The 24,363-nt window shown below is 49.0% G+C and overlaps 1 protein-coding gene and 1 long non-coding RNA gene across 2 annotated transcripts in view; one reads left to right on the top strand and one right to left on the bottom strand.

Moving 5' to 3' along the window:
- The window catches only part of Rgs9 (regulator of G-protein signaling 9), a 73,832-nt gene that overhangs the window by 17,052 nt on the left and 32,417 nt on the right, over nt 1-24,363 (top strand). Inside the window, exons 3-9 of the mRNA NM_019224.2 lie at nt 3,971-4,021; nt 4,759-4,865; nt 5,084-5,135; nt 5,375-5,433; nt 7,421-7,497; nt 11,167-11,248; nt 21,079-21,141. Of these exons, the coding sequence (NP_062097.1) occupies nt 3,971-4,021; nt 4,759-4,865; nt 5,084-5,135; nt 5,375-5,433; nt 7,421-7,497; nt 11,167-11,248; nt 21,079-21,141 (491 nt within the window). The remainder of the gene's footprint in view (nt 1-3,970; nt 4,022-4,758; nt 4,866-5,083; nt 5,136-5,374; nt 5,434-7,420; nt 7,498-11,166; nt 11,249-21,078; nt 21,142-24,363) is intronic.
- On the bottom strand, nt 8,991-14,125 carry LOC102550782 (uncharacterized). Its single transcript, XR_005490509.2, has 3 exons — nt 13,852-14,125; nt 11,299-11,492; nt 8,991-10,408 (listed from the first exon to the last, which is right to left on the bottom strand). It is a non-coding gene; the product is annotated as an uncharacterized LOC102550782 (long non-coding RNA).

The raw sequence follows: 24,363 nt of genomic DNA, 5'->3' as shown, positions 1-24,363 counted from the left end.
TTGAAACAGGAACCCTAACTGCTCTTTGGCTTGCCCATCTGTCCCCGCAGCATGCCTGCTGCCACGCTTGGCTTTAAAAACAAAACAATGAACAAATGAATGAACAAACAAATGAATGAATGAATGAATGAATCAAACAAACAAAAAAAACCCTAGGTCCTCAAGCTTATGTACAAAGCGCTCTATGAACTGAGCGGGCCCCAGGACTTGGACTGCACATGTTTTTACACAAGGTGCCTTATGTTGCAGAGACAGGCTGTCTCCCATCATCCTTCTGATTGCTTTGAATAAAAATATATATGAATAGGAATCTATAATATATATATCATGATACATTATAATATAATATTGATTTGCTGTGTAAAATAAAAATCATCAGGGTGGTCCTGCCTATCCCAACTCTTTTATGGATGCTAACGGACACGGGGAGGGATAACTCAGGCTTTCACCACCCCTCAGCCACTGCTGCATACGCAGCCCCTGAGCAGCACACTCCTGCGACATTTCTCTCAGACAGGGATCACCATTCATGCCTCACAGTGAGAAAACCAAGACAAGGTTGATGCATGTCAAGGGTTCCTCCAGTGCAATAAATGGGAGACCCAGTTGGAGTGCTTCAGAGCAGCTCAGGGACACACGGGAGACTGGGACTCAGAGTGGCCCTGGGCATCCCGAGAGTGAAGACCTATGGGTAGTCATTTCCCAGTGTTTAAGAGGCAGCCAGGGATTGGGGATTTAGCTCAGTGGTAGAGCGCTTGCCTAGGAAGCGCAAGGCCCTGGGTTCGGTCCCCAGCTCCGAAAAAAAGATCCAAAAAAAAAAAAAAAAAAAAAAAAAAGAGGCAGCCATCCTGGAAGGCATCCTGGCGGCTGTCTGTCATTACTGCTCTGAATTTGTTAACTCTGGACTAGAAAGGACCCTTCAGTGGGAGGTTGCTTGTTGGTAACCCCAGAGCTCGGAGTGAGTGTGCGCATAAGGATACCTTTGTTAAATGAATAGAGGAATCAGTTCTGGGTGAGCCGTGCAGAGAGCCCTAGACAGGAGTGGAACACCTGGGGTTTAATCCCTCGAGTATCTCTTTCCCGGCCTGCCCTCATTTTCTCACTGTACAGTGGCAACAGAAAACCCAGCCTGAGAGGAAGGAGGCAGGGATGAAAGAGACCGTCCTTCTGCTCAAGGGCCCATGTGTGGCAGATGTGTCACAGCTTATGGATGTTGGCAGTTCCTCGGGGTCCCCATGGAGGAGTTAGACAGGACTGAAGGAGCCTTAAGGGGTTTGCAACCCCATAGGAAGAACAACAATGTCAACCAACCAGATCCCCCAGAGCTCTCGGAAACTAAACCACCAACCAAAGAGTACACACGAACAGATTCATGGCTCCAGTCGCATATGTAGCAGAGGATGGCCTTGTTGGGCATCAATGGGAGGAGAGGCCCTTGGTCTTGTCAATGCTGGATGCCCCACTGTAGGTGAATGTCAGGACGGGGAGGTGGGAATAGGTGGGTTGGTGGGGGAGCACCCTCATAGAAGCAGGGGGAAGAGGGGACAGGAGAGGGGGCTTCTGGAGGGAAAACTGGGAAAGGGGACATTTGAAATGTAAACAAAGAAAATATGCAAAAACCCCAAAAAGGTTGGCAGTTCCCTCCTTTGTGTCTGCCAACACCCACGATAAAGATAGGGGTAGGTATGACAACCTCTGTTTTACACAGATGGGGCGCTAGATAAATAAAGACGCCCAAGCTGTAACTGTGGCTTAGAGGTACGACTTTTGCCCAACACACATGAAGTCCTAGGTTCAGTCTCCAGTACTGAAACAGTAAAGAGGTTGAGAACTAGTCCCCAGGGTACTGAGCCCATGCAGGACTGACCTTGAATTTGAGTCTGGCTTTGAGACTTAGACTCCATCTTGCCCCATGTCAGTGTGCGAGCATGTGTGTGTGTGTGTGTGTGTGTGTGTGTGTGTGTGTGTGTGTGTGTACACTCACACACGCTCTTTCTCCCGTGCACATGGGTTATGTGTGATTTCTGGATTTGGGTGAGATTGCCCCTCTGCCCTATCTTCTGTCTTCACTTGAGTCCCACCTTCTGTAGAAACACACCACGAGAGAGGAGCCCCCATGCTGCCAAGGCAGAGCCAGGGATAACAAATGCGCGTATGCAGCTTCTTCAACGGCAGGAGCCAGGGCTTCTGGGATCGGTCGGCTGTGGAGCCTGAAACCGCCAGCCTGCCGTGCTGCCAGCACAGTCCCTCGGTGCAGATGCTGGTGGCACTGTAAATTCATTTGGTTTATTTCAGGAAGCAGTTAAGTGGATGAGAAAGTCCCGGGCTCCTCAGCAGAGAGTACTAATCAGTCTGATGTCTGCCTGAGGCGGCCTCGCGAGATGCGTGCCTTTAAAGAGAGATGTGGCGTGGCATGTTGGTTGGCACAGGCAGGCCTAGGATTTGAAGCAGAATTTTAGATGAAGAGTTTTGCTTTGGAACCACCAGCGTAGGGCGAGTCAAAGCTGAGGCCCAGGAGGTGAGGATGCTGGGAGGCAGTAGTGTGGCGTGTAGCTACCGATGGGGATGGTGGCTGATTGTCCATCTCAGCCTACACGATATGTGAGGAGGAGGTACAGGTTGTTCATACTTAACCACGATGGTGTCAGGTCATTATATCCTGGGGGATATAAGGAGATCATAATTGATCTCTTTGGAAGGCTGTAAAAGAAGTATCCTTTCTCTACCGCTCAAGAGGGAAGCGTTTAGGACCACTAGCCACATAGATACGGATGAAAGGATCTCGAGATCCTGTGACATTTTTTCCGGCATGTTTTGGGGGCCAGTTCCCAGGCAGGCGGGGACCAGATTCTGCCTTAGGGAATCAGGCTGAGGATGTGGGGAGCGTGGCCATTGCCATTTACGGGTGCTCTGAGTCGGGGAGTTCGGTTTCGGGCATCTCGTCTTTCTTCGGAGACGCCATTGCTCTGTACGGAAAGCATCTGGTTGTGAGGCCGGAGGCCTCGGGCTGAGAAACAAGCTCACTCCTCCCCCAGGTTCTACAGGACCCTCAGACTTCTCTGGACTTATTTGTCTCCACCCTGAGATAAACACCCATGCTCGGGGCTGTGAGGCTGAGCGCGCCGTCGCTCTTGACTCATCCCTGCCTGCCTCTCCTGCCTTCCGTCTAATGCAGCCTTAGCTCAGTGCGGTTCCCCAGCCAGAACTTTGCAAGGCCCAAGGCAAAAGCACAAAGGGATCCTACATTCTATGTTCCAAAGTTTTGTATCAACCTACAAGATGTTACTAAAATAGGTTCCCTCCTCCACTCGGATGACAGTACCTTCGCGGCAACCTCAAGGTTTGAATTTAGAGCTCTCTGGCTCTTGAGTGCCATACCTGGAGACTTAAATACAAGAGAGCCATCACCCCTGCCTTCAGCCTGCCTTTAATTCTAATCCTTTCTTCTGGTTCACTTCCGTGTGCCTAAACTCCATTCAGAACCCTAGCTGGCCTGGAATCTATTTTTTCTTTATGCTTAGACTCAGTCTGTTTACTGTTTGCTTGATGAGTGGTGGTCCTTAAATCATTTTTACTATCAAAAGATAAATGAATACATCGAGTGAGGTCAAGACTGAGCATGGCTACTCAGGAGATGGAGTCAAAATTATGAGTTCAAGACTACCTGGACCATATAGTGATTTCACGCTCAGCCTGGGCCACTTAGTGAGGCTCGACAAAAAGCAAGCAAGCGAGTGAACAAACAAATACGGACAAACTTATAAAGAAAAGGCATTGCATAGTGGAGGATCTGGTGGGGGCATGTCTTGGTGGATATTAGTTGCTTTGAATTATTTGAATGAATGGGTGGGGTTGCTCAGGGACAGGGCCACCACCAAACAGTGAAGATGCATTTTGTGGAGGGCGGCACGGTGGTCCTGGGCTAGGTTAAGTGGTTATGATGCTCACCAGGTCCGTCTCTGTTTTGCAGGAGGCGATGTTCTGCAATGGATCATCCAGCGCCTTTGGATCTCTAACCTCGGTGAGGCCTTCGCCTATGCAGCTACTGGTTGCCGTGCATGCAGTTCTAAAGGGGGAAAGCCGGAAGGAGGCTTTGCAGGAGCCACTAAGAAATGCACATCTCAGTTGGCGAGACAGGACCTTCCTAGACAAAACAGCCAGAGTCAGAAGCAAAGGCCTGGGCTGGGGAGATGGCTCCATGGGTAAAGTGTTCTGTGTGCAAACGTGAGGACTCGAGTTCAAACTCCTAGCAGTCGGGCAAAAGGCAGCACAAGTCTGTAATCCCAGCATTGGGAGGGAGGTGAGTCAGGAGAGATCTTGTGGGCTCACCGGCCAGCCAGTCCGGCTGAAACGGTGAGCTCTAGGTTCAATGAGAGACCCAGTCTGACAAACTAGATGGAGAGCGATAAAGACACCCGTCATGACCTCTGACCCACACACATGTACGTGCTCATGAGGACAAACCCTTACACTACATTATGTCCATGGACATGCACATAGGAAATCAAACAAATCTTAAAAAAGAGAGGAGAGAGAGAGAGAGAGAGAGAGAGAGAGAGAGAGAGAGAGAGCCAGCCTCTGTCCCAGGTCAGAGAGAGAGAGAGAGAGAGAGAGAGAGAGAGAGAGAGAGAGAGAGAGAGAGCCTCTGTCCCAGGCCCCACAGGTCTTATGCTGTGGAGTTTGGTGGTCACTGGCTGAGCTGCAAGTTCTTGCTTCGGTTCCATTTTTAACTTTTATGTGGGAACTCCTTCTCCCCAGAGGCGCAGAACTTGGGTAACTTCATCGTCAAGTACGGCTACATCTACCCTTTGCAAGACCCGAAGAATCTCGTCCTCAAACCTGACAGCAGCCTCTATCGATTTCAGGTGAGCTTTACTCTTGACCTTCCGTGGCGAGGTGAGGTAGATCGTCCCCGGAACGTTAAATATATATGGATATATATATAAATATATATATATATATATATGTTTATATCCTCACCGATCGGGAGTTTAGAAGTGGTGCAGAGGTTCTTTTTCTCATCCCCGAGTTCCCAGCTCCGGCTTTCCTGGGAGTAACCACGGCTTTCCTGCTTTCTTTGTAGACGCCGTACTTCTGGCCCACTCAGCAGTGGCCAGCTGAGGACACCGACTATGGTAAACAGTTCGCTTGCTCTGCTCTCTCCTAACGTGCTGCTGATTTGCGTGCCGCCTTTGGGTGACATTGGCCTTGCTGTCTTCATGACCTTTGCGTCAGCTCACATCTGTATTGGAAGTGTCCCTGGAGGGGTGGCTGGGGAAGAGGGAGGGAAGCTAGTTGGCTGAACAATCTTTTCTGGCTACCTGGGGATTTGGAGTTTGACCATGATGGAGAACGCCATTGTTTTCCTTTCCAGCCATCTATCTAGCTAAGCGAAATATCAAGAAGAAGGGGATTTTAGAAGAATATGAAAAGGTACCGAGTTTTTATAATGGAGTAGAATGTAGTCATGAGATGTTTTCCCTCTTTTCTACATCACTATGTCTCTCTATATATCTTTCATTTATCTACCCACCTGTCCTCTATCTATGTATTCTCCATCCTTCCATTATCCACCATTATCCGTTCATCCATCCATCCATCCATCCATCCATCCATCCATCCATCTATCCATCCATCATCCGCCTATCATCCATCTATCCATCATCCATCCATCCATCCATCCATCCATCCATCTATCCATCATTCACCTATCAACCATCCATCATCCACCTATCATCCATCCATATGTCCATCCAACCATCATCCATGTGTCCATCTATCCAACCATCATCCATCCATCCATCATCCACCTACCATTCCTCTACCCATCCATTGATCTGTTTACAGCTTACTGAAGCATATTCTTTTCTATGTGTAGCTTCAGCTCTCTCCTGCTGCAACTTAAGCCCCTGCCTTGGTGGTTATAAGGGATATTGTGCCTGTCCTGGTCCTTTGGTTGTACTCGAATGAGATAACTTAATATACATAATAACACAGAGCCCTGGGTTAACACATTTAAACTTAAATTCATGGTGTGAAAATAACAGGAAAGACATGTTTTTGCCTGAGTGGATCAGATTTCCCAAAGGACATGCCGGAAACTTCAGAAGGTATCCTAGTTTCATGCTATTACTGTGATAAATATCATGAATGAAACACAACTCCGGGAAGAAAGCTTGTCATTCCAGCTAATGCTTTGCGATCACAGTTACTGAGGGGTGTCAAGGCAGAAACTGAGGCAGGCACCATGGAGGAATGATGCTGTTTACTGGCTTTCTCACTGCCTGTGCTCAGCTGGCTTTCTCTGTAGTTCAGGATGTCTGTAGTACCTGCCTAGGAATGGTACTGCCTGAAGTGGGCTGGGATTCCTAAATCAATTAACAATCCCAGAGGACAATGCCCCACAGATATGTGCCACAGCCAGCCTGACCAACTGGGATTCCCTTTTCCCAGGTGACTCTAGGTTGTGTAGACAGCAAAAATTAACCAGGACATAAGCCTGACATATCTGGTAGAGGGCAATAATCTTTATGGGGTTTAATTCTTTAAACTGTGTCCACACCTACCCACATCCATCCACCACATCAAGTCAGGTTTAATATTTGCAAATTCTGTATTAGCATATGTTAGTAGTGAAAAATATTGTATTGCATTGTGATGGTTTCATACACACTTCAAAGGTCTTCTTTCCTCCTCTTTTCCCAACTCTCCTCCCCTTCTTTCCTCCTCCTCCTCCTCCTCTTCCTCCTCCTTCTTTTAACAGATTTATTTATTTACTATATATGAGTACACTGTTGCTGTCTTCAGACACACCAGAAGAGGGCATCAGATCTCATTACAGATGGCTGTGAGCCACCATGTGGCTGCTGGGAATTGAACTCAGGACCTCTGGAAGGGCAGTCAGTGCTCTTAACCACTGAGCCATCTCTACAGTCCCCCTGCTTCCCTTCTTACCCCCATACTCCCCCGTACCTCCTCCTTCCTAGCAGGCCAGTGTTCTGAGCTATACCCTCAGCTCTTTTAAAACCTTTTATTTTTGTTTTGAGACAGGATCTCACTGTATTACCCAGGCTGGATCCTCCTGTCTCAGCCTCTTAAGAAGCTGGGATCTCAGGCCCATGCCACCCACCAGGCCTGTCTCACGTTCTGGATTCTCGAGCCCCATTGTCGAATACAGTTTCCAACCTCACCCTCCACCTCCTTTCTTCCCAGTCAGACCTGGGATGCAGTTACTTTGTACAAGGCAGAGGAGGCCTGCTGCAAAGGCATTTGAGAATTCTGTCTGCCCGTTTGTGATGTTGTAGGAGGCACTGGGCCGTGGGGAGCTGTGGGTCTCCTTTGATGGCTCGATGCGTTCTGCCCTGCTGTTTGCGGCCCACCCTGTGAAGCTTACTCTCTCATTTTGTCTTTTCTTCTCTAGGAAAACTATGATTTCTTGAACAAGAAGATTAATTACAAGTGGGATTTTGTCATCATGCAGGCCAAGGAGCAGTACCGGTGAGTGGGAAGTGAGCACAGGGCTTCTCTGGCGGTCGTCCCTCCTCTCTCCTTCCTGGCTCCTTAGTTTTATCTAATTTAACTTTTCGGCGTGTGACTGCATTTGTCTCTGTGTGTACTCAGGCTAGAAGATAACATGGCTCGTTCCTCAGGTGCCAGCTTCCTTACTATTTGAAGTTGAAACTTTCTAGTCCCAAGTCACCCAGGTCGGTGGGCCAGAGAGAACTCCAGGGGTCTGCCTGTCCCTCCCTCTCCAATGCTGGAATTACAAGTACACAAAGCCAGCCTAGCTTAAAAAAATATCTATTATTTTTATATGGATGCTGGAGGATCAGACTCAGGTCCTCATGCTTGGGAGGCCAACACTTTACCAACTGGTAGGGTATCCCATTCCCCCGTTCCCTTTGATTACAACCAGCCTATAACGAGCGTCTGTGTGGTAAATGCCAGGCTAGGGTTAGGGAACGAGAGCCGTAGCCGTGCAGATGAAGGTACAGGCCAGCAAACAGTACCGTGAGATAAAGGTCACACAACAAGGGTTTGCAGAGGGACCTGTGGAAATAGGATTATGTAAGCTATGAAGGATGTTAGTGGTGGGTGGAGGGGAACGGGGAGAAGGAGGGAGGGAGGATGTTCTAAGAACGTAGAACTGAGGAGACAAGAGAGAGTCCTGGGTGGGCATCTTCTATGGCTGGAGCAGAGGGTGAAATGTAGACCTCTGAGCAACTCACAGGCCCTACAAGGTTCATTTCTTACTCGTATCATGTCTCCCGTAGGCCATCTGCAGCTTTGACATGCCTCTCTTACTTCAGGACCCAGAATGGCAAGCCTAGGAACCGAAGTGAGACCGTAGTACACAGGGGTGAGGCGTTTATTTTGGTCCACAGTTTGGAGTTACAGTCCACCATGGCATGGACATCACGGTGGCAGGAGCGTGAGGCAGCTGGTCCCACTGCAGCCGCCCTCAGGAAGCAGAGAGAGAGAGAGATAGCTGTTGGTGTTCAGCTTGCCTTGGTGTTTCTGTGCAGTTCAGGCCATGCGGTGGTGCAGCCCACACTCAAGATGGGGGGTTTCCTGTTGCAGTAAATATTAAAAAAAACAGGCGGGACTTTTTATCCCACACTAGTGCTGGCACCCGTAGGGCCACATGGCACTGCGGGGTATCTTTATTTCAGTGGCTCCATACTGCCCCCAAGTACTCTCTGACCCAGGCAGTCCGTGGGCCACTCTGGTCCCTGGAGTAATTTCTGGCACCTGTAGGACCATATGGAACTAACCATAATTTATCTCTTTAGTATCTCTCCTGGTGGCTCTCTGCTAGCCTCGAACACTCTGGTTCCAGCTACCAGGTAAAATCAGGGCTCTAGAAGTCCAGCATGGGCTGGCCTATCATGGCTCCTGCCACGGGCTCTGCTCACACTCCCCAACGACTGCCCCCTGGTAGCTGAGGTATAAACTCCCACCTACTCAGTGAAATCAGGACTCAATAAGCTGTAATTTATCAATCAGATTTATATGTTAAATTCTCAGTCCACAATACATCCACACAATACACTCACAGCCTATTGATAAAGATATAAACCGCCCACCCAGATAAGATAAATCGACCTGTAGAAATCCACCGCTTAAGAAATATTCATAACAACCTGCATCTATGCAGGGATGCATGGTGAGGATCGTTTACGTCTGCCTCCATGTTGCCCCTCCTCTTCTCCCTCTCCCTCCCCTTCTCAAACCTTCGTTCCTGCTTTCCTTCCTTCTCGTCCAAAGATAGGCCCCGTTTTATCTTGTGTCTGCAAGATACAACTGCATAATGACACCAACCTACATTTTCCCACCTCAGTTAAACGTCTCTTGAAACACCTTCATGCTCTATGCACGTGTGTGTGTGTGTGTGTGTGTGTGTGTGTGTCTGTGTGTCTGTGTTTTCTTCCTCTTCCTTTTTCCCCCTCCCCTTGTGGTTATGTGGCTGGCTCGCTCTTCTGTGGCCCAACCTCATAGATTACACACGCTATGCCTGACGATCTAGCGGTGGAAGTCGGCACAAAATTCCACCTGGTTCTAAGGGAGTGGGGAAACAGCCCCGTCCATTAACGGGAAGGGCATGGAGACACATTTCAGAATCACCACAGAGACCATCCTTGCCTTTTGCTTTAGTGTCTACAGTGTTTCCTCACAGTGCAAACCACAGGCAAGTCTGTATTTACTTGAGCACTCTCGAGATGCTTAGACTAAAAGCTGCCCAAAGGCTGAAGCTATGTTTTGACTCCCAGTAATTAGAAGATAGTAGGAGATCAATAAATCCGTGAATGAACAGAAGATCAAACAAATGGCATCGTGTGTGTGTGGGAAAGTCACACAAGCAGCTAAATGAATTCCTTATTGACTGGCTATTTGGGATTGCATCTGTCACAGCTCTCCTGCCCCTTCCACAGGGTTGCTGATGAGCAAATCCAGAAAGGCCCACTGGGCTCGTTAAAGACCGGCTCTATTTACAAGACCAATGAGCGTTATAGAAACCACACAAACCTCAAGGTGCTTGCAGCCCATCCTCCAGCGGACTCAGGCTGGTTAAGTTGGTGGAAAATCCATTAGGTTGTTAAGGAGGAACGGGGGCAACAGTGTTTCTATTTAATTTCCAGAGGAGGTTGGTAGAACACCCTGTTGGAATGGTGCTGCTCACCCATCTGGCTCTCTGGATGCTATTGTGTTCTTCCCAGAACATTAATGGGGAAATAAATCTGCCGACTCTGTCTCGAGGAGGGTGTGTGCGTCATCTCCTGTTGCCTGGGAAAACAGACGTTAATAAATGTGAGCACAGCTAGCCTTGGAAGTGGGACTGAACGGTGCCCTTGGCGTGATAATGAGTACTTCTTCCCTTCTGGAGGGGGAGGCCCGGCATCACTTCCTCCTGCGGTGGCAAAGGGGAGATGGTTAGATAAAACAGGATAACCTTTTATGGTCCCCAGTAGGACTGAGGAAAAGCTATGACTTGTCACCACCTCAGTGGAGTGACAGAGAAGGACAAACAGGAGAAAATAGGACTTCCTGAGAGCCTCGCTGCCCCAGCACAGCTCTGCTGGGGATTGCTACCTGCCTGTCCAGATGTTGATCATATTGTTTGCCAAAGCAGAGAGACCAGCATGAAGCCAGGGAGGCTGAATAGTGGGTCACATGATCATCTCCGCTTGCTCCATAATGACTTTGGCGACAGATCTGATTCTGGACTTGGTCATGGTGACATCATCTAAATCATAGCAGCCCAGCACCATGAAGGAGAAGTGGGACACACCTGAGACTCCCAGAGACAATGTAGCCCCGGCAGGGCCTTCACCTCCCTCCTCTTGCTTCACCCTTCATACTCAACAGTGACAGACAAGCCATTAAGGATCCCAGCAAACAAGGGACCTCCCCAAGTTGTGAGGTTGGGAAGTTCCTTGGGTAAACCATCCAGGATTGAATGAGTCCACACATGTTGGAGCGGTACCTGGAGTGGTACCTGGAGTGGTACCTGGTGGTACTTGCGGTGTTTGCTATCTTTATGGAAGGAGCATGTGCATTCTTTGAGTAGATGGGGAAAGAGGTCCAGGTCATCAAGAATGGAGGTCACCTTAGACCTAAAGATGTGAATCGCTGCTGGTCCTGAACATAGCCTTTGTTTTGTTTTAGGACTGGAAAGGAGAGGAACAAAGCTGACAGGTATGCGCTGGATTGCCAGGAGAAGGCGTATTGGCTGGTGCACCGAAGCCCTGTGAGTATGGGTTCCTTCTCTCTCCTGAGCACCCCACTTCCTGTACTCACTTTTGCATAGCTGCCTCTGATGTCCTGCCTTGTCATCAAGGAATTGGATTAGCTGGAGGATTATCTGGTGTGGGCTGTCTTGTGCTGTGTCTTCTTGGTGGTGGTCCTTAGAGCTTGTCTGCCAGTGTTAAGTACCAAGCAGCTGGAATCAACTCGTCTTTCACATGGGCTTGGGATTTTCGTTGTCGAGGTTTCTTCCTTGGGGAAAGAAATAAGAAAATCTGGGAACCCAGGCTACTCATGAGAAAAAACAAGACACTGAGAGCAGCCAGAGATATCCTGTGCATCTCCAGTGCTAGCTTTTCCTCCCTGGTCCAGGTTGGCAGCTGGGAAGGGAAGAAGACAGAAGGACTGAGCATGCTTGCAAGGTTTTCGTCGCTTGGAACACCTTGCTTCTTTGGCTTTTGGACTTCTTTTTCATTTTTTGTGTGTGAATGGTTTGCATTCATGCACGTATGTACACCAGGTGTACGCCTGGTGCCTCCCAGAGATCAGAAAAAGGGTGTCAGATCCTCTGGTGCTGGAGTTATAGATGTTTCTGGATCACACCGTGCGTGGTGCTGGGAGTGGAACCAGTCTCCTCTCTGCAAGAGTGGAGGTGCTGTTAACCACTGAGCCATCTCTACAATCCAACTTTGGGATTTGTAATGGCTCCAACTTGGCTCCAAGAGACAAGCTGCCCATGACGGATGGAACCTGTCCCAGCTCAGTATTAGGAAATGGTGGTCTCATTTCCCAGCATCCCACTCCAGTTACCTCAGCTGCCTCAGTTTCCCTCTGAGTTACAGAAAAGTGCAAGAGGTGACAGAGACTCAGGATCGTGAAGCATTCAAAACAAATGTTCTTTCTCCTCCTCTTTTACTGACCTTGCTCCCCAATGACTGGAAATGCTCAGAACAGGAAGTGAATTGAGTCAGGGATGGTGTTAAAGCCTGAGCACCGTCCCTTCAGAATCTGGCTAGTTTGCCCATCTTTGTGTACCTCCAATAGATTTTTCTTAAGCTGTAACCACCATGGTGCATGATTTGAATGTCGTGTTGTTGGAGTGAATGTTCTGGGCTTGATTCCCAGGTAGCTTGCTTAGTTTATCTTTGCTTCAGGGGTCCTCTTCAGGAAAAAAACCCGATCTTTAGGTTCCTGACCCAGACTCCTGTGAGTTGGCTGTGGATGATTGAGCCCAGAGTCCTAGAGCTTCAGGGCCTCCACAGGGGAAGTTTTGAGGGAGAGTTTGCTTTGTGAATTTTATACTGCCTGTATGTTCTAGAAGCAGCTTATTGAGGTTGAGAGGAAATGATAGGTTCACACTTTTGGAGATGGCCCTGGGCTCCGTGGCACCAAAGCGGAGCCGTTTTCCATCCTTCCAGAGTGGAGAATGGCTACCGTGTTGTGCACACGGAGCATCCATGGTTAGAGTCCATGTGGCTGCTGTCCTTACGAAGCACCAGTCAGGCGACTGCTCAGTGAGAGGCTCAGAACTCCCCAACTCTCTGCCTTGGGCACCTTATCCAGAAGGTCCAGAGAAAAGAAATGAGTAACAGACCAGCCAGATCCTCCTTAGTTTTCCTGGTGTGAGTTCTTAGCTTCCATCGGGAGAAGTGACCGAGAGGTTCTTCACAGCCAGATAAACGAGTTCATACGATGTGGAACCTGCACGGCCACCTTTCCCTGTCTCTTTCTCTCATCTCTAGCAGCATGGTACCAGCTCACCTCTATCACCTCCTTCACTTATCACGTTTTCACTTTCGATACCAGTATTACCATCACCACCACCACCACCACCACTGCCACCACCACCATCACCACCAGCAGCAGCAGCAGCAGCATCCCCACTACCACCATCATCACCACTGCCACCATCACCACCATCCTCACCACCACCACCACCACCATCCTCACCACCACCACCATCCTCACCACCACCACCATCCTCACCACCACCACCACCCTCACCACCACCACCACCCTCACCACCACCACCACCACCACCACCACCACCACCACCACCACCACCACCACTGACACCACCATCACCACTGCCACTATCACCACTGCCACCAGCATCACCACCATCATCACCACCATCACCACCACCACCCTTGCCATTGTCACTTGTCATCCGCATGCCCGATCTGAGTTGAAAGCTCACACTTCCCAAGCCTTCTGCCTCTGTTCCTTTACCCACCCTTTGCGTTCCCTCGTGGAAAGCGGTGTTGTTCCGTTTTACTGACAAGCTCACTGGAACCCAGGAGTGTTGTAAGTTGCCCAGCTACACATCTCCTATGTGCCAGAGGATCTGAACCCACACCCTTAGTTAACTCGGCAGTACCCTCTCTTAGTCCCTGTGCTTTCCTTTGCCTCCCGTGACAATGTCAGCTGATGTCCTAGTGTGTTCTAGTTGGTTTGTAACCTTCTGAGTCACGGATGCTCTATAAACATAAAGCGTTAAAACAAGCCTGGCTATTTTGATAGCATAGGGGGCGGGGACTAGTTTAGAGTCAAGCTTTAAAATGCCTGGGGCAGTCTTAAAATACTGAGAACACGAAACTGCTCCACCTGCCTGGTCTCCCTCACTGTTGGCATCCTCAGCTGAAATCCAGGTAGTAGCATCAGCAATGAAGCAGGACAGTATCAGGGGCTGCTGTCACGACTCTTCTTGGATACTCTTCACCCCTCTCTGGCCAGCACAGGGAAGATGGTGTTCTGTTTAAGGGAACATCTCTGCCTGGAACAGAGCAATCTGTCTGACAAGCTTAGGGAGTCTTGTAGCCCACAGACTGCCAGACTGTCTCCAGGAGACCCAAACAAACCACAGCACAGTGGGAAAAGAGCCAGCCATAGCAAGCCAAGCATTTGGCTCTGTGAATGCTGGGCAGGAACTCTGTGAACCTACTGTGGCCACAGTTACCAGATGATCTGTTAACTTGTTCATTTATCATGTGTGTGTACATGTGTTTGTGTGTGCATGTGCATGTGCATGCGTGTTTTTTGTGTGTGCACATGTATATGTGTGTGGGTATGTTTGTGCATGTGTATATGTGTATGGGTATGTGTATGTACATGTGTGCACATAGGTGTGTGCATGTGCATGCGTGTTTTTGTGTGTGCACATGTATATGTGTGTGGGTATGTTTGTGCATGTGTATATGTGTATGGGTATGTGTATGTACATGTGTGCACATAGGTGTGTGCATGTGCATGCACATGCACGTGTGTATATGTGTGTGCATATCTATGCGCACATACATGTGTGTATGCATGTGTATATGTGTGCACATGTATATGAGCATGTGTGTATGTGTGCATGTGTGCATACATGTGTGTGTTGTACATATGTATGTTTGCTTTTTGTGGGTGCACACGAGTGTCTGTTTGCATGTAGAAGCCTGATGTTGATGTCAGAAAGCATCCTCCCTTACTTCTCCATCTCATTCATTGAGGTGTGTTCTCAAAGTCAAACTCAGAGCACACTGATGTGCCTAGTCTAGCTGGTGACCACCTGGTCTGGAATGACAGGCGAGCTGTTGCCACCCATCCATGACTTGTGTTGCTCTAGAGGTCTGACCTGTAATCCACATCCCCGCACAGCAGGAGCTTTAACCATTGAGGCTGCCCATTTGCCTCGTTCTTACCCGTGAAATCCTTGTTGGGCCTCAATTGCCAGAAAGAGAGTGTTGGACACATAATGCCAGGTAGACAACATTGAGTTTGTCCAGTGTGTGCACCTGCAAAGAAAGGACATCTGTCTGATGCCCTAGCCAGAAAAGCATCACCCATAGAAGGTGTTCAGACATGGGCAGAAATTGGTCAGTCATTGAGTTTGACCCAAATGGGTCAAATTACAGATCTAAGCATGATACAAACAATTAAATGGACAAGAGAGGAACGATTTCCTGTGCAACTAAGAATGACCTTGAACTTCTGATCCCCCTGCCTTTATTTCCACACCTAATTTGTGTGTTGCTGGGGATGGAGCCCAGGGCTTCACGTACGGCAGGAAGGGACTCTATAGACCGAGCAACACTGCAGCGAGACAGGATTCCTGGAACAAAACATTTCGGTGTTTCCCATTACTTCACCGAGCCACCTGGGCACCACCAGTGACTCAATGTCATCTGAGGGTACAGTTCGTCCCCCGGGCCTGGCTTTCTGGGGAGAAGGCATTTTCTGGCCTTGTATCCTAAGGTCACGTGACTGAATGCTAAGCAGCCTTCATTACAGCCACATACAGAGACATCAGCGAAGAAGGCATCTGCTCTCCAGTTCTGGTGGAGGTTGTGCTAAGTGCCCCTCAGTGGAGAGTGGCAATGTAGCTTGTATCAGACTCGATAGGCCACTGGGAAGCTATTAAAATGCTATGGACAGAGACCATTCATTAACCCAGAAAATAGTCTGACATGTAGCGTTGTATCACGAAACAGTATGAGCCCCTGGCCAGGTGCTGGTGGTAATTAAACAGAATCGACATAACTTTTGGATTTTTTTTTATGTTAGATGATCTTGGGGCAATGGAGATATTTAATTTTCTGAGCCAGGACAGACATGGTTCACAATCTCAAGGGACTTACTAGAGGATGGTAGGAGGAAGCAATGGCCAAACTATTATGTAAATGAGTGAATAGCATACAGAATGCCACTCGATCTTGTAGACGAAAGGCATCTTGCATCAGACCCGGCGCCAGGAGACACCTCCTCACAGAGCTGACTTTCCCATCGAGCTGTGCTTGGAACAGACTTTAACTCTTCCACCTAAAATTGTCTCCTCGTCTCAGCCTCGTTTTTTTCTTCCTCCCTTTCTTCGTTTTATTATGTTTATAAAACAACGTAGTATCTTGTTCATCCTCTCTGACCCATGGGCCGAAAGGGTCTGATCCTTTAGGGAACAGACTGGAGACCGGGAAGGGGATTGGAGAGTGGACCTTGTGACTGGTAGGCTGGTGCCACCCTGGCGGGTTCCTGCTGACATCACTATCAGATTACCAGGCACTTAGCAAATGGCCTCTTAGCAAATGGCATCACATGCCCAAGGGATGTGATGGAGATGTCATACCTTAGCGCTCACAGTTCCTCCAACTGAAGGAGGGAAGCTCATAGCTTGCACATCTCCGAGGGGCTTTCAGTGTGGAGACACCAGGGTAGAAGGCATCGGCTGGCAGCACCTCAAATGGTCATCTTTATTTATTGTGCATTGGCAATCAGCTCTGGGTAATTTTCAATCAAGTACTCACTTGTGGACCAGTAGCTCTGGTGGTTGTTACAGTAGGATTAAGGTTATACTAATTGCCTGATAGATGGATTGGACTCGGAAGTTTCTCATACTTGTAAACATCTGGGGGACTTTGGACAGGACAGAGGTTGGGATTACAGCTTCTTCAACTGGGACTTAAGGAGCTGCTACTCACAAAGAGGCCACAATGAAGGCACAGGCTGAGGAGGGTGTAGGGCTGGCTGTCCCCTAGAGCCAGTGAGGAAATCCTCAGTGGTGGAGTGGTGGTGGGGAGCTAGAACTGGAGAGCACACTAGAACAATAAAGCTCAGAGGTGACTGTGAGTCTGGGCAGCAGAGGTGGCCTTGGAACTGGTTTCAACTGTGCTCAGTAATACTACTGAGCCCCAGGCCACCTCATCTCTGTAGTCCGTGGGACCAGGTCAAAGGAACAGTTACACAGCCAACTCAAGCCTGGGGCAGGCGACCCCATGGAGTTGCTCAGGCAGCTAAGGCCTGTGAAAGGAGCTGGACAGTAGCTGTAGGAAACTGGGGGTTGGGAGAGTTGGGAGGGGGAGGGGGTCTGAGTGTGTGGTGAGCATGGCTGGGTACATGTAAATGTGTGGGAGCATATGTGTATATGAGTAGGCATGCGAAAGTTGGGAGGGTGTGTAGGTGTGTTAGACAACACAACACGAACGTCTGCGTGTATGTGGAATTCATCTTCAGTTATGCTGGTAGGGTTTAATCTGTAGCAGAAGTTGGGGAAAACGCCTGGAGCCCATTTTAGGCGAAAGCATTAGTCTGGTGGCCACATCCTTCTCTTCTCTTTCATATGATGTTAGATCGTCTTGAGGGCTGTCTAGGACTTCTGGACTTCTCGTCATGATGTTCGTCATGACACTTGTTGTGACTACTAAGGGATTTTTCCCCTCCCCACGACTGGAAATGACTCCCTATGTCTTCGGGGTGCCCCCAAAGCAAGAGTCTCGTGTCATATTTAACTAGTCTCTCATGACTTAGCACAGTGTCTAGCACATGTGCAGTATTGATCAAGGTTCACAGGTGACATGGTGAGGGTGGGAGCTCCCTCACCTTACCCTCCTCTCTTGCATTTCCTGGTTTGCTTTTCATTTCTTCCTTTTGTGGTTAGTAGGCCCAGTATCTGCCTCTATGGTAGCTGCTGGGCTAGGATGTCATAGTTAGCAAGCTGGATACAGGGCACCTGGTTTTTAATTAATTAATTAACCTCATGTGTATGAGTGCACACACACACACACACACATACACGCACGCATGCACGCACGCACGCACACGCACACGCACACGCTTGCCACATCACATCAGGGGCATAGAGGTGAGAGGAGCTGGGTTCCTTCTATTTGTTTTTAGGCAGGGTCTCTCATTGCTGTAGCCATGTTGAATACTCTAGGCTTGCTGGCCCATGAGCTTCTGACTGATTTTGTCTCTGCCAACCGTTTCTCTGGAGGAGGGCTGTGATTACAGATGTGCACCAGGCTATGATTCCGGATGTGCACCAGGCTGTGATTACAGATGTGCACCAGGCTGTGATTACAGATGTGCACCAGGCTGTGATTACAGATGTGTACCAGGCTGTGACTACAGATATGCACCAGGCTGTGATTACAGATATGCACCAGGCTGTGATTACAGATATGCACCAAGCTATGATTACAGATGTGCACCAGGCTGTGATTACAGATATGCACCAGGCTGTGATTACAGATATGCACCAGGCTGTGATTACAGATGTGCACCAGGCTGTGATTACAGATATGCACCAGGCTGTGATTACAGATATGCACCAGGCTGTGATTACAGATGTGCACCAAGCTATGATTACAGATGTGCACCAGGCTGTGATTACAGATATGCACCAGGCTGTGATTACAGATGTGCACCAGGCTGTGATTACAGATGTGCACCAGGCTGTGATTACAGATATGCACCAGGCTGTGATTACAGATATGCACCAGGCTGTGATTACAGATGTGCACCAAGCTATGATTACAGATGTGCACCAGGCTGTGATTACAGATATGCACCAGGCTGTGATTACAGATGTGCACCAGGCTGTGATTACAGATGTGCACCAGGCTGTGATTACAGATGTGCACCAGGCTGTGATTACAGATGTGCACCAGGCTGTGATTACAGATGTGCACCAGGCTGTGATTACAGATATGCACCAGGCTGTGATTACAGATATGCACCAGGCTGTGATTACAGATGTGCACCAGGCTGTGATTACAGATGTGCACCAGGCTGTGATTACAGATGTGCACCAGGCTGTGATTACAGATGTGCACCAGGCTGTGATTACAGATATGCACCAGGCTGTGATTACAGATATGCACCAGGCTGTGATTACAGATGTGCACCAAGCTATGATTTTGGATGTGCACCACACAATCTGGCTTTTCACATGTGTTCTGGGGATTGAACTCAGCTTGTCAGGCTTGTGTGGATAGCGCTCTCACTCACTCAGCCACATCCCTGGCCTCAGCAATAATTATTTTGCATAACGTAGTTCATATCATAATTTACTTGCTATCAAAATCTATTTTATGATTTTAGTATAAGTATATAATAAGTGCTAACCTATTGGAGCTGGGCATAGTGGCATGAGCCTATAACTTCAGGCTGAAGCAGGAGGATTATGAGTTCTAGACCAATTTGGGCTACATTGTGAGTTCAGGGCAAACCTGGCACGTAAAGACTTTGTTCCCCACCCCCAAGGAAACAAAAAACAACAGCAAAACAAAGCAAACAAACAAACAAAAAATCCCACCAACCCAGCAATTTATATCCTAACTCCCCCAAAACTCTACAGAACACGAATTACTTGTCCTTATCTGAAGGTAACCAGATGTCCTAGATTTTAATCCAGCAGCCCTGCCTCTGAACTGATAATATTCTCAGTGCTGCCGATGGGCCTGGGTCTGATGGGAGAGAGCCTTGTTTCTGCTGTTGTGAAGCCAGCCTTAGTAATAGTATGTGCCGACACTTGCTTGTACACAGGAAGCGGGAAACCCCGCTGGTCTTGAGTAGGTGAGAGAGGCTGATGGAGACTGGGGTAGGGTGGGGTGAAGTGGCAGAAAGGGGAAATGACAAAGATAGCTGACGCAGGCTTGGTTGCACTTTCGCATGCACACAGGTTTGGTTACACCTACGCATGCACGACCTTAAACTAGCCTAGACCCTTGCCCTGTCGGCAGTGTCGTATTTCGTGTTTCGCCTTGCTAAATCCTAAAAGTGCCTGTCTGGTGGGAGGCATCTCTCTGCTTCTCAGGCGGCTGGGCCAGTGAAGTCAGAGAGAAGTATCTTCTAGGATGTCTGGCACAACTGGAAAGCATCAAGGTCAGGGCAGGCGTGGGCTAGTGCATGCCTGAAGCACAGCTGGCTGGCTCCCTTCTTCTAACTCAGCAATGGAAAGGTGTGGTGAATGAGACCTGTAGGAGGAATCAGGCATCCCATGCATCAGTTACAGTGAAGTCTTACTGAGCTGTAGCACCATTTATCCATCCAGTGTACTACATCTGTCATCTATCCAGTTATCCATCTATCCACCTATCCATCTATCCATCTCTCCACCTATCCATCTATCCATCTATCCACCTATCCACCTATCCATCTATCCATCTATCCACCTATCCATCTATCCATCTATCCACCTATCCATGTATCCATCTATCCATCTATCCACCTATCCATTTATCCACCGATCCATCTATTCATCTATCCAGTTCTCCATCTATCCACCTATCCATCTACCCACCTATCCACCTATCTACCTATCTACCTATCCACCTATCTACCTATCCATCATCTATCCACCTATCTACCTATCTACCTATCCATCATCTATCCACCTATCCATCTGTCTATCCATCTATTCACCTATCCACTTATCCACCTATCCACCTATCCATCATCTATCCAGCTATCCATCTACTCACCTATCCATCTATCCACCTTTCCATCTATCCACCTATCCACCTATCCACCTATCCATCCATCCATCCATCCATCCATCCATCCATCCATCCATCCATCCATCCATCTATCTATCTATCCATCCATCCATCTATCCACCTATTCACCTATCCACCTATCCACCTATCCACCTATCCATCCATCCATCCATCCATCCATCCATCCATCCATCCATCCTATCTATCTATCTATCTATCTATCTATCTATCTATCTATCTATCTATCCATCCATCCATCTGTCCGTCCACGGTGCATCCCACCTGTCTGCCGATCCTGCTACATTCTCTTATGGTGAAGAAGGGGCATTCATCTGTCCCTTCCTCCCTCTGTTCCTCCCTCTCCTTCTCACTATGTGGAGCTCTAGGCATCTGTGGTAATAGTGCAAATAGAGCAGCCGACAAGCTCTCTAGCTCATGTAGGGGTTACCTCACATTTCTTTGTGGGCTGGACCACAAGCCCTTCTCAGCTTGATCTCTCAATTGTCAGCTTGGCCAGATCTGAAGTTGATCAGAAGCTAGAGACTTCCTGTGGTGACTCTTACATTGTTATTCTTCCATTCAGCCTGGAATGAACAATGTGTTAGACTACGGCCTGGACCGCGTGACCAATCCAAACGAAGTTAAGGTAAACCAGGTACGTCTGCTGCACTCTGAGGTTGGGAAGGTGTCCATGTGTCTAGCTGTGTATGTGAGGCAATGTTATCTCTCCTTGGAGACTGCTGTCGATACCGGGGTCTGTGGTATCAGAATCAAGGGAAGAGGAGCCCATGACAAGGGTCCTGAGTAGAGAGTTGACCTGGTGAGTGAAGGACGGGTGTAGGGCAGGGAATATGATATCTGAGTCATTTCACACTTTGAAAACCTGGTGAGATTTCTCTACCCAGTGTGTCATTGTTTTGGCTTGGCCTCGAGGCATGAGTGGGGACCAGGAAGGTGTGTCTGGGTGGGAGGGAGACGGAACTGCCAAGGAGGAGAGAAAGGAACAGGATGGGGCTGGTACAGTAGCACCGTGGTGTGCAGAGAGACTTAGCCTCTCCAGAGAGCATCACCAGGTGTGTCATTTGGACTCTTGTCTAAAGCGACCCTTCCTTTGACACACTTAAGGCACGTCAGCCAGCTTTCAGCTCGCCGTTCTCCCAGCATCCTCTTCCAGGCTTTCTTGTCAGATAGCAGTGCCAAGGTCTTGTAGGCTCAGTTGCTATGGAGACAGAATCATCGAGTAAAACTCAGAACCCGGGTGGGAGAGGTTTTTTTTTTTAATTTTTTTTAATGGATAATGTACTGCTCTGGAAACCTCTCTCCTGTGGAGGAGGGGGACGTGGAGGCCGCGCGCTCGTCACTGGCTCTGACGTGGGAGGGGTGTGGGGACTGACTGAGGCTCGGCTGGGTGTACGTGGGGTGTATGGGGGTTAGAACACGACCTTCACTCAGTCAGTTTGGGAGAGTGGTCATGGAGCTGTACTGTTCCATTCGTGCTATGGATGCTTGACTTCCGAGGAGTGCAGCCAATAGGCCTTCTCATCGAGGAGGCATCTTCATGCCCCCTAACCACCCGGAAGGAGGCAGCTCTGTCTTCTAGCTTTCAAAGCCCTGGGTGTACCAGCTGCTGGCAACGCTCTAAGCGGGGAAGTAAAGGATAGACTGGAAGTGAGGCAGAGCACGGGTTCTGTGTGGGCTGTGTCGTCTTTGCTGTACACTCACCTCTCTCTGTCTCTCTCTCTCTCACCAGCTCTCTTTCTATTGTGTGTGTGCACACACTGGCCATTGTGGAGCAGTAAGAAGAAACCGCACACAAGCCGCCCTCCCCTCTCCAGCAGCACAGTGCCCACCACATCCCCTGTGCAGGAAGGGACTGGGGCTGAGTGTCGTAGCAGCGTTTCCCACGACCAGGCGATCCTACTTCTTCCTCTTCCTGCCCTGAGGGGAGAGGGTCACAGAGAGCTTGGAGCATCTTCCCTGAGGCCTTAGGAAGGCAACGTTTAATGTTGTTTCAGTTCAGAGAACTCACAGGGTGGAGAACAGGGCCATTACTGAGAAGAAGGAAACTCTTGACCTCGGTTGTCCCTAAACAGAGGCAAAAGCCCACTGAGCATGAAAATGGAGGCCGTGAGGCCAGCAGGTGTCCAGGCCTCAGGCTTCACCAGACAATGGCCACTGGTCGGTAAGACTGCCCAGCCTCGGGAGGATCTAGCCTCAACTGGGAGCCAGCCCTAGTATGTATTTTTCTTTTCAGTTCCTATACCTTGAGGGTAACAAAAGGTCAAGTGTGATGTCTACCCACCTTCCTGTTTCATTCCAAAGAATATTTGGCCCTACCAGGAGAACCCTGGACAGAGGCTGGGCATTGGTCTGGTTGTAAGCCCTGGCTCCTTCTGGCCTGAGCATCATTTCTTCCACAGTAGGACAGGTTACACTGCCATCTAGTGGGACTCATGGCCGGTCACACTGTTACCCAACGCAACCCTTAACGCTGAAGAGAGAGAGCTAAGGCCCTAGGCAGGAGCCCAGCTCCCAAGCCTTTCAGACCCTGAGTATCCCACTACATTTCGTTTTATTTACTACACCTTGAGTTTCAGTTCCTACACCGAGGGTTAGTTCCTTAGCGTGTGAGGCGCTCGCTGTCAGGGTAGCTGTTACTGTTAACATTCGAACATGTCATTGTACTGCGAAGGAGGTAGGTTATGGGGGTCTCACCTTTTACGTGTGTCTGTATGGTTCTTTTTAGTTTCAGTTACGTTTTAAAGTTAGCATACAGAGCGATGGGTTTTATTATGACACTTCCGTGTGTGTGTGTGTGTGTGTGTGTGTGTGTGTATACATGTATATATAAAATCTGTGATATATATCCTTATACTATGTTCTTGTACCTCACCTCTCCTACCCTACCGTCCCCCTCTGCCCATCTCTTACTGGTCCCCTTCCTCTACCAAATAGTGCCCCTTTGTGCTTTCATGTCTTTACAGACCTCTGACCCTATTTTGGGAATGGATTTAGACTACTCCGTCCCTATACCCTCTTATGCTTCTAGACTGGGAGGAGGTGGGGGAGGCACAAGGGGAATGAACGTCATACTATCCCATCCTCTCTGCTTCTAGTGAATAATCTGTTGTGGGAGCGGCGTAGGTCACACGGGTGTGCATGCTAGTCTGAAAATGAGGCAGGAACGTGGCCCTTGGGTGTTAGATGCATGAGTTGCTAGGCACTCAGGCCAGCGTCTTCATTGAGCCAGACCCTTTGCATTCCTATCGACAGAGAGCTTCCTTCCCACGGCTCTCCATGATAGCTAAGGAGAGTGCAGCCCTAATGTGCACTGGTGTCTCCTGTGCCATGGGTGGAGAGACAGTGCTCCTCCCTTTGCCCTGGCTCAGAGACTCTCAGCAGCCACGGAATAATGAGGCCGGCCCCATGAGTAGATGAAGCAGGTCCCAGGGAGGGAAAACTCACGCAAAGACACATCGCTTGGACATAGTGAACTCGGCATGGAAACCACCAACACCCCTCCAAGTCCTGCCGGGTGGGCTCCGATGCCCAGCGTGTGGGTTTTAAAGAGGCTTTATCGAGGTTTTGACGTAATATCAGTTTTATTTCTCATGTGATAGAACCAAAACAGAGAAATCTAGTTCTTTGTCCAAGGCTGGGGTTACAATACAGAACTTGGGTCACTCAGTTCAAGAACTGTATCCAGCTCTTCCCATCACCCAGCCCAAGTACCCCATTCAGCTCTTCCTATCACCCAGACCAAGTACCCCATCCAGCTCCTCCCATCACCCAGCCCAAGTACCTTATCCATCTCCTCCCATCACCCAGCCCAAGTACCTCATCCATCTCCTCCCATCACCCAGCCCAA

The sequence above is a fragment of the Rattus norvegicus genome, chromosome 10, assembly GCF_036323735.1.
Source record: "Rattus norvegicus strain BN/NHsdMcwi chromosome 10, GRCr8, whole genome shotgun sequence".
In the NCBI taxonomy this organism is placed as follows: Eukaryota; Metazoa; Chordata; class Mammalia; order Rodentia; family Muridae; genus Rattus; species Rattus norvegicus.
This window is presented reverse-complemented; position numbering and strand designations above follow the sequence as displayed.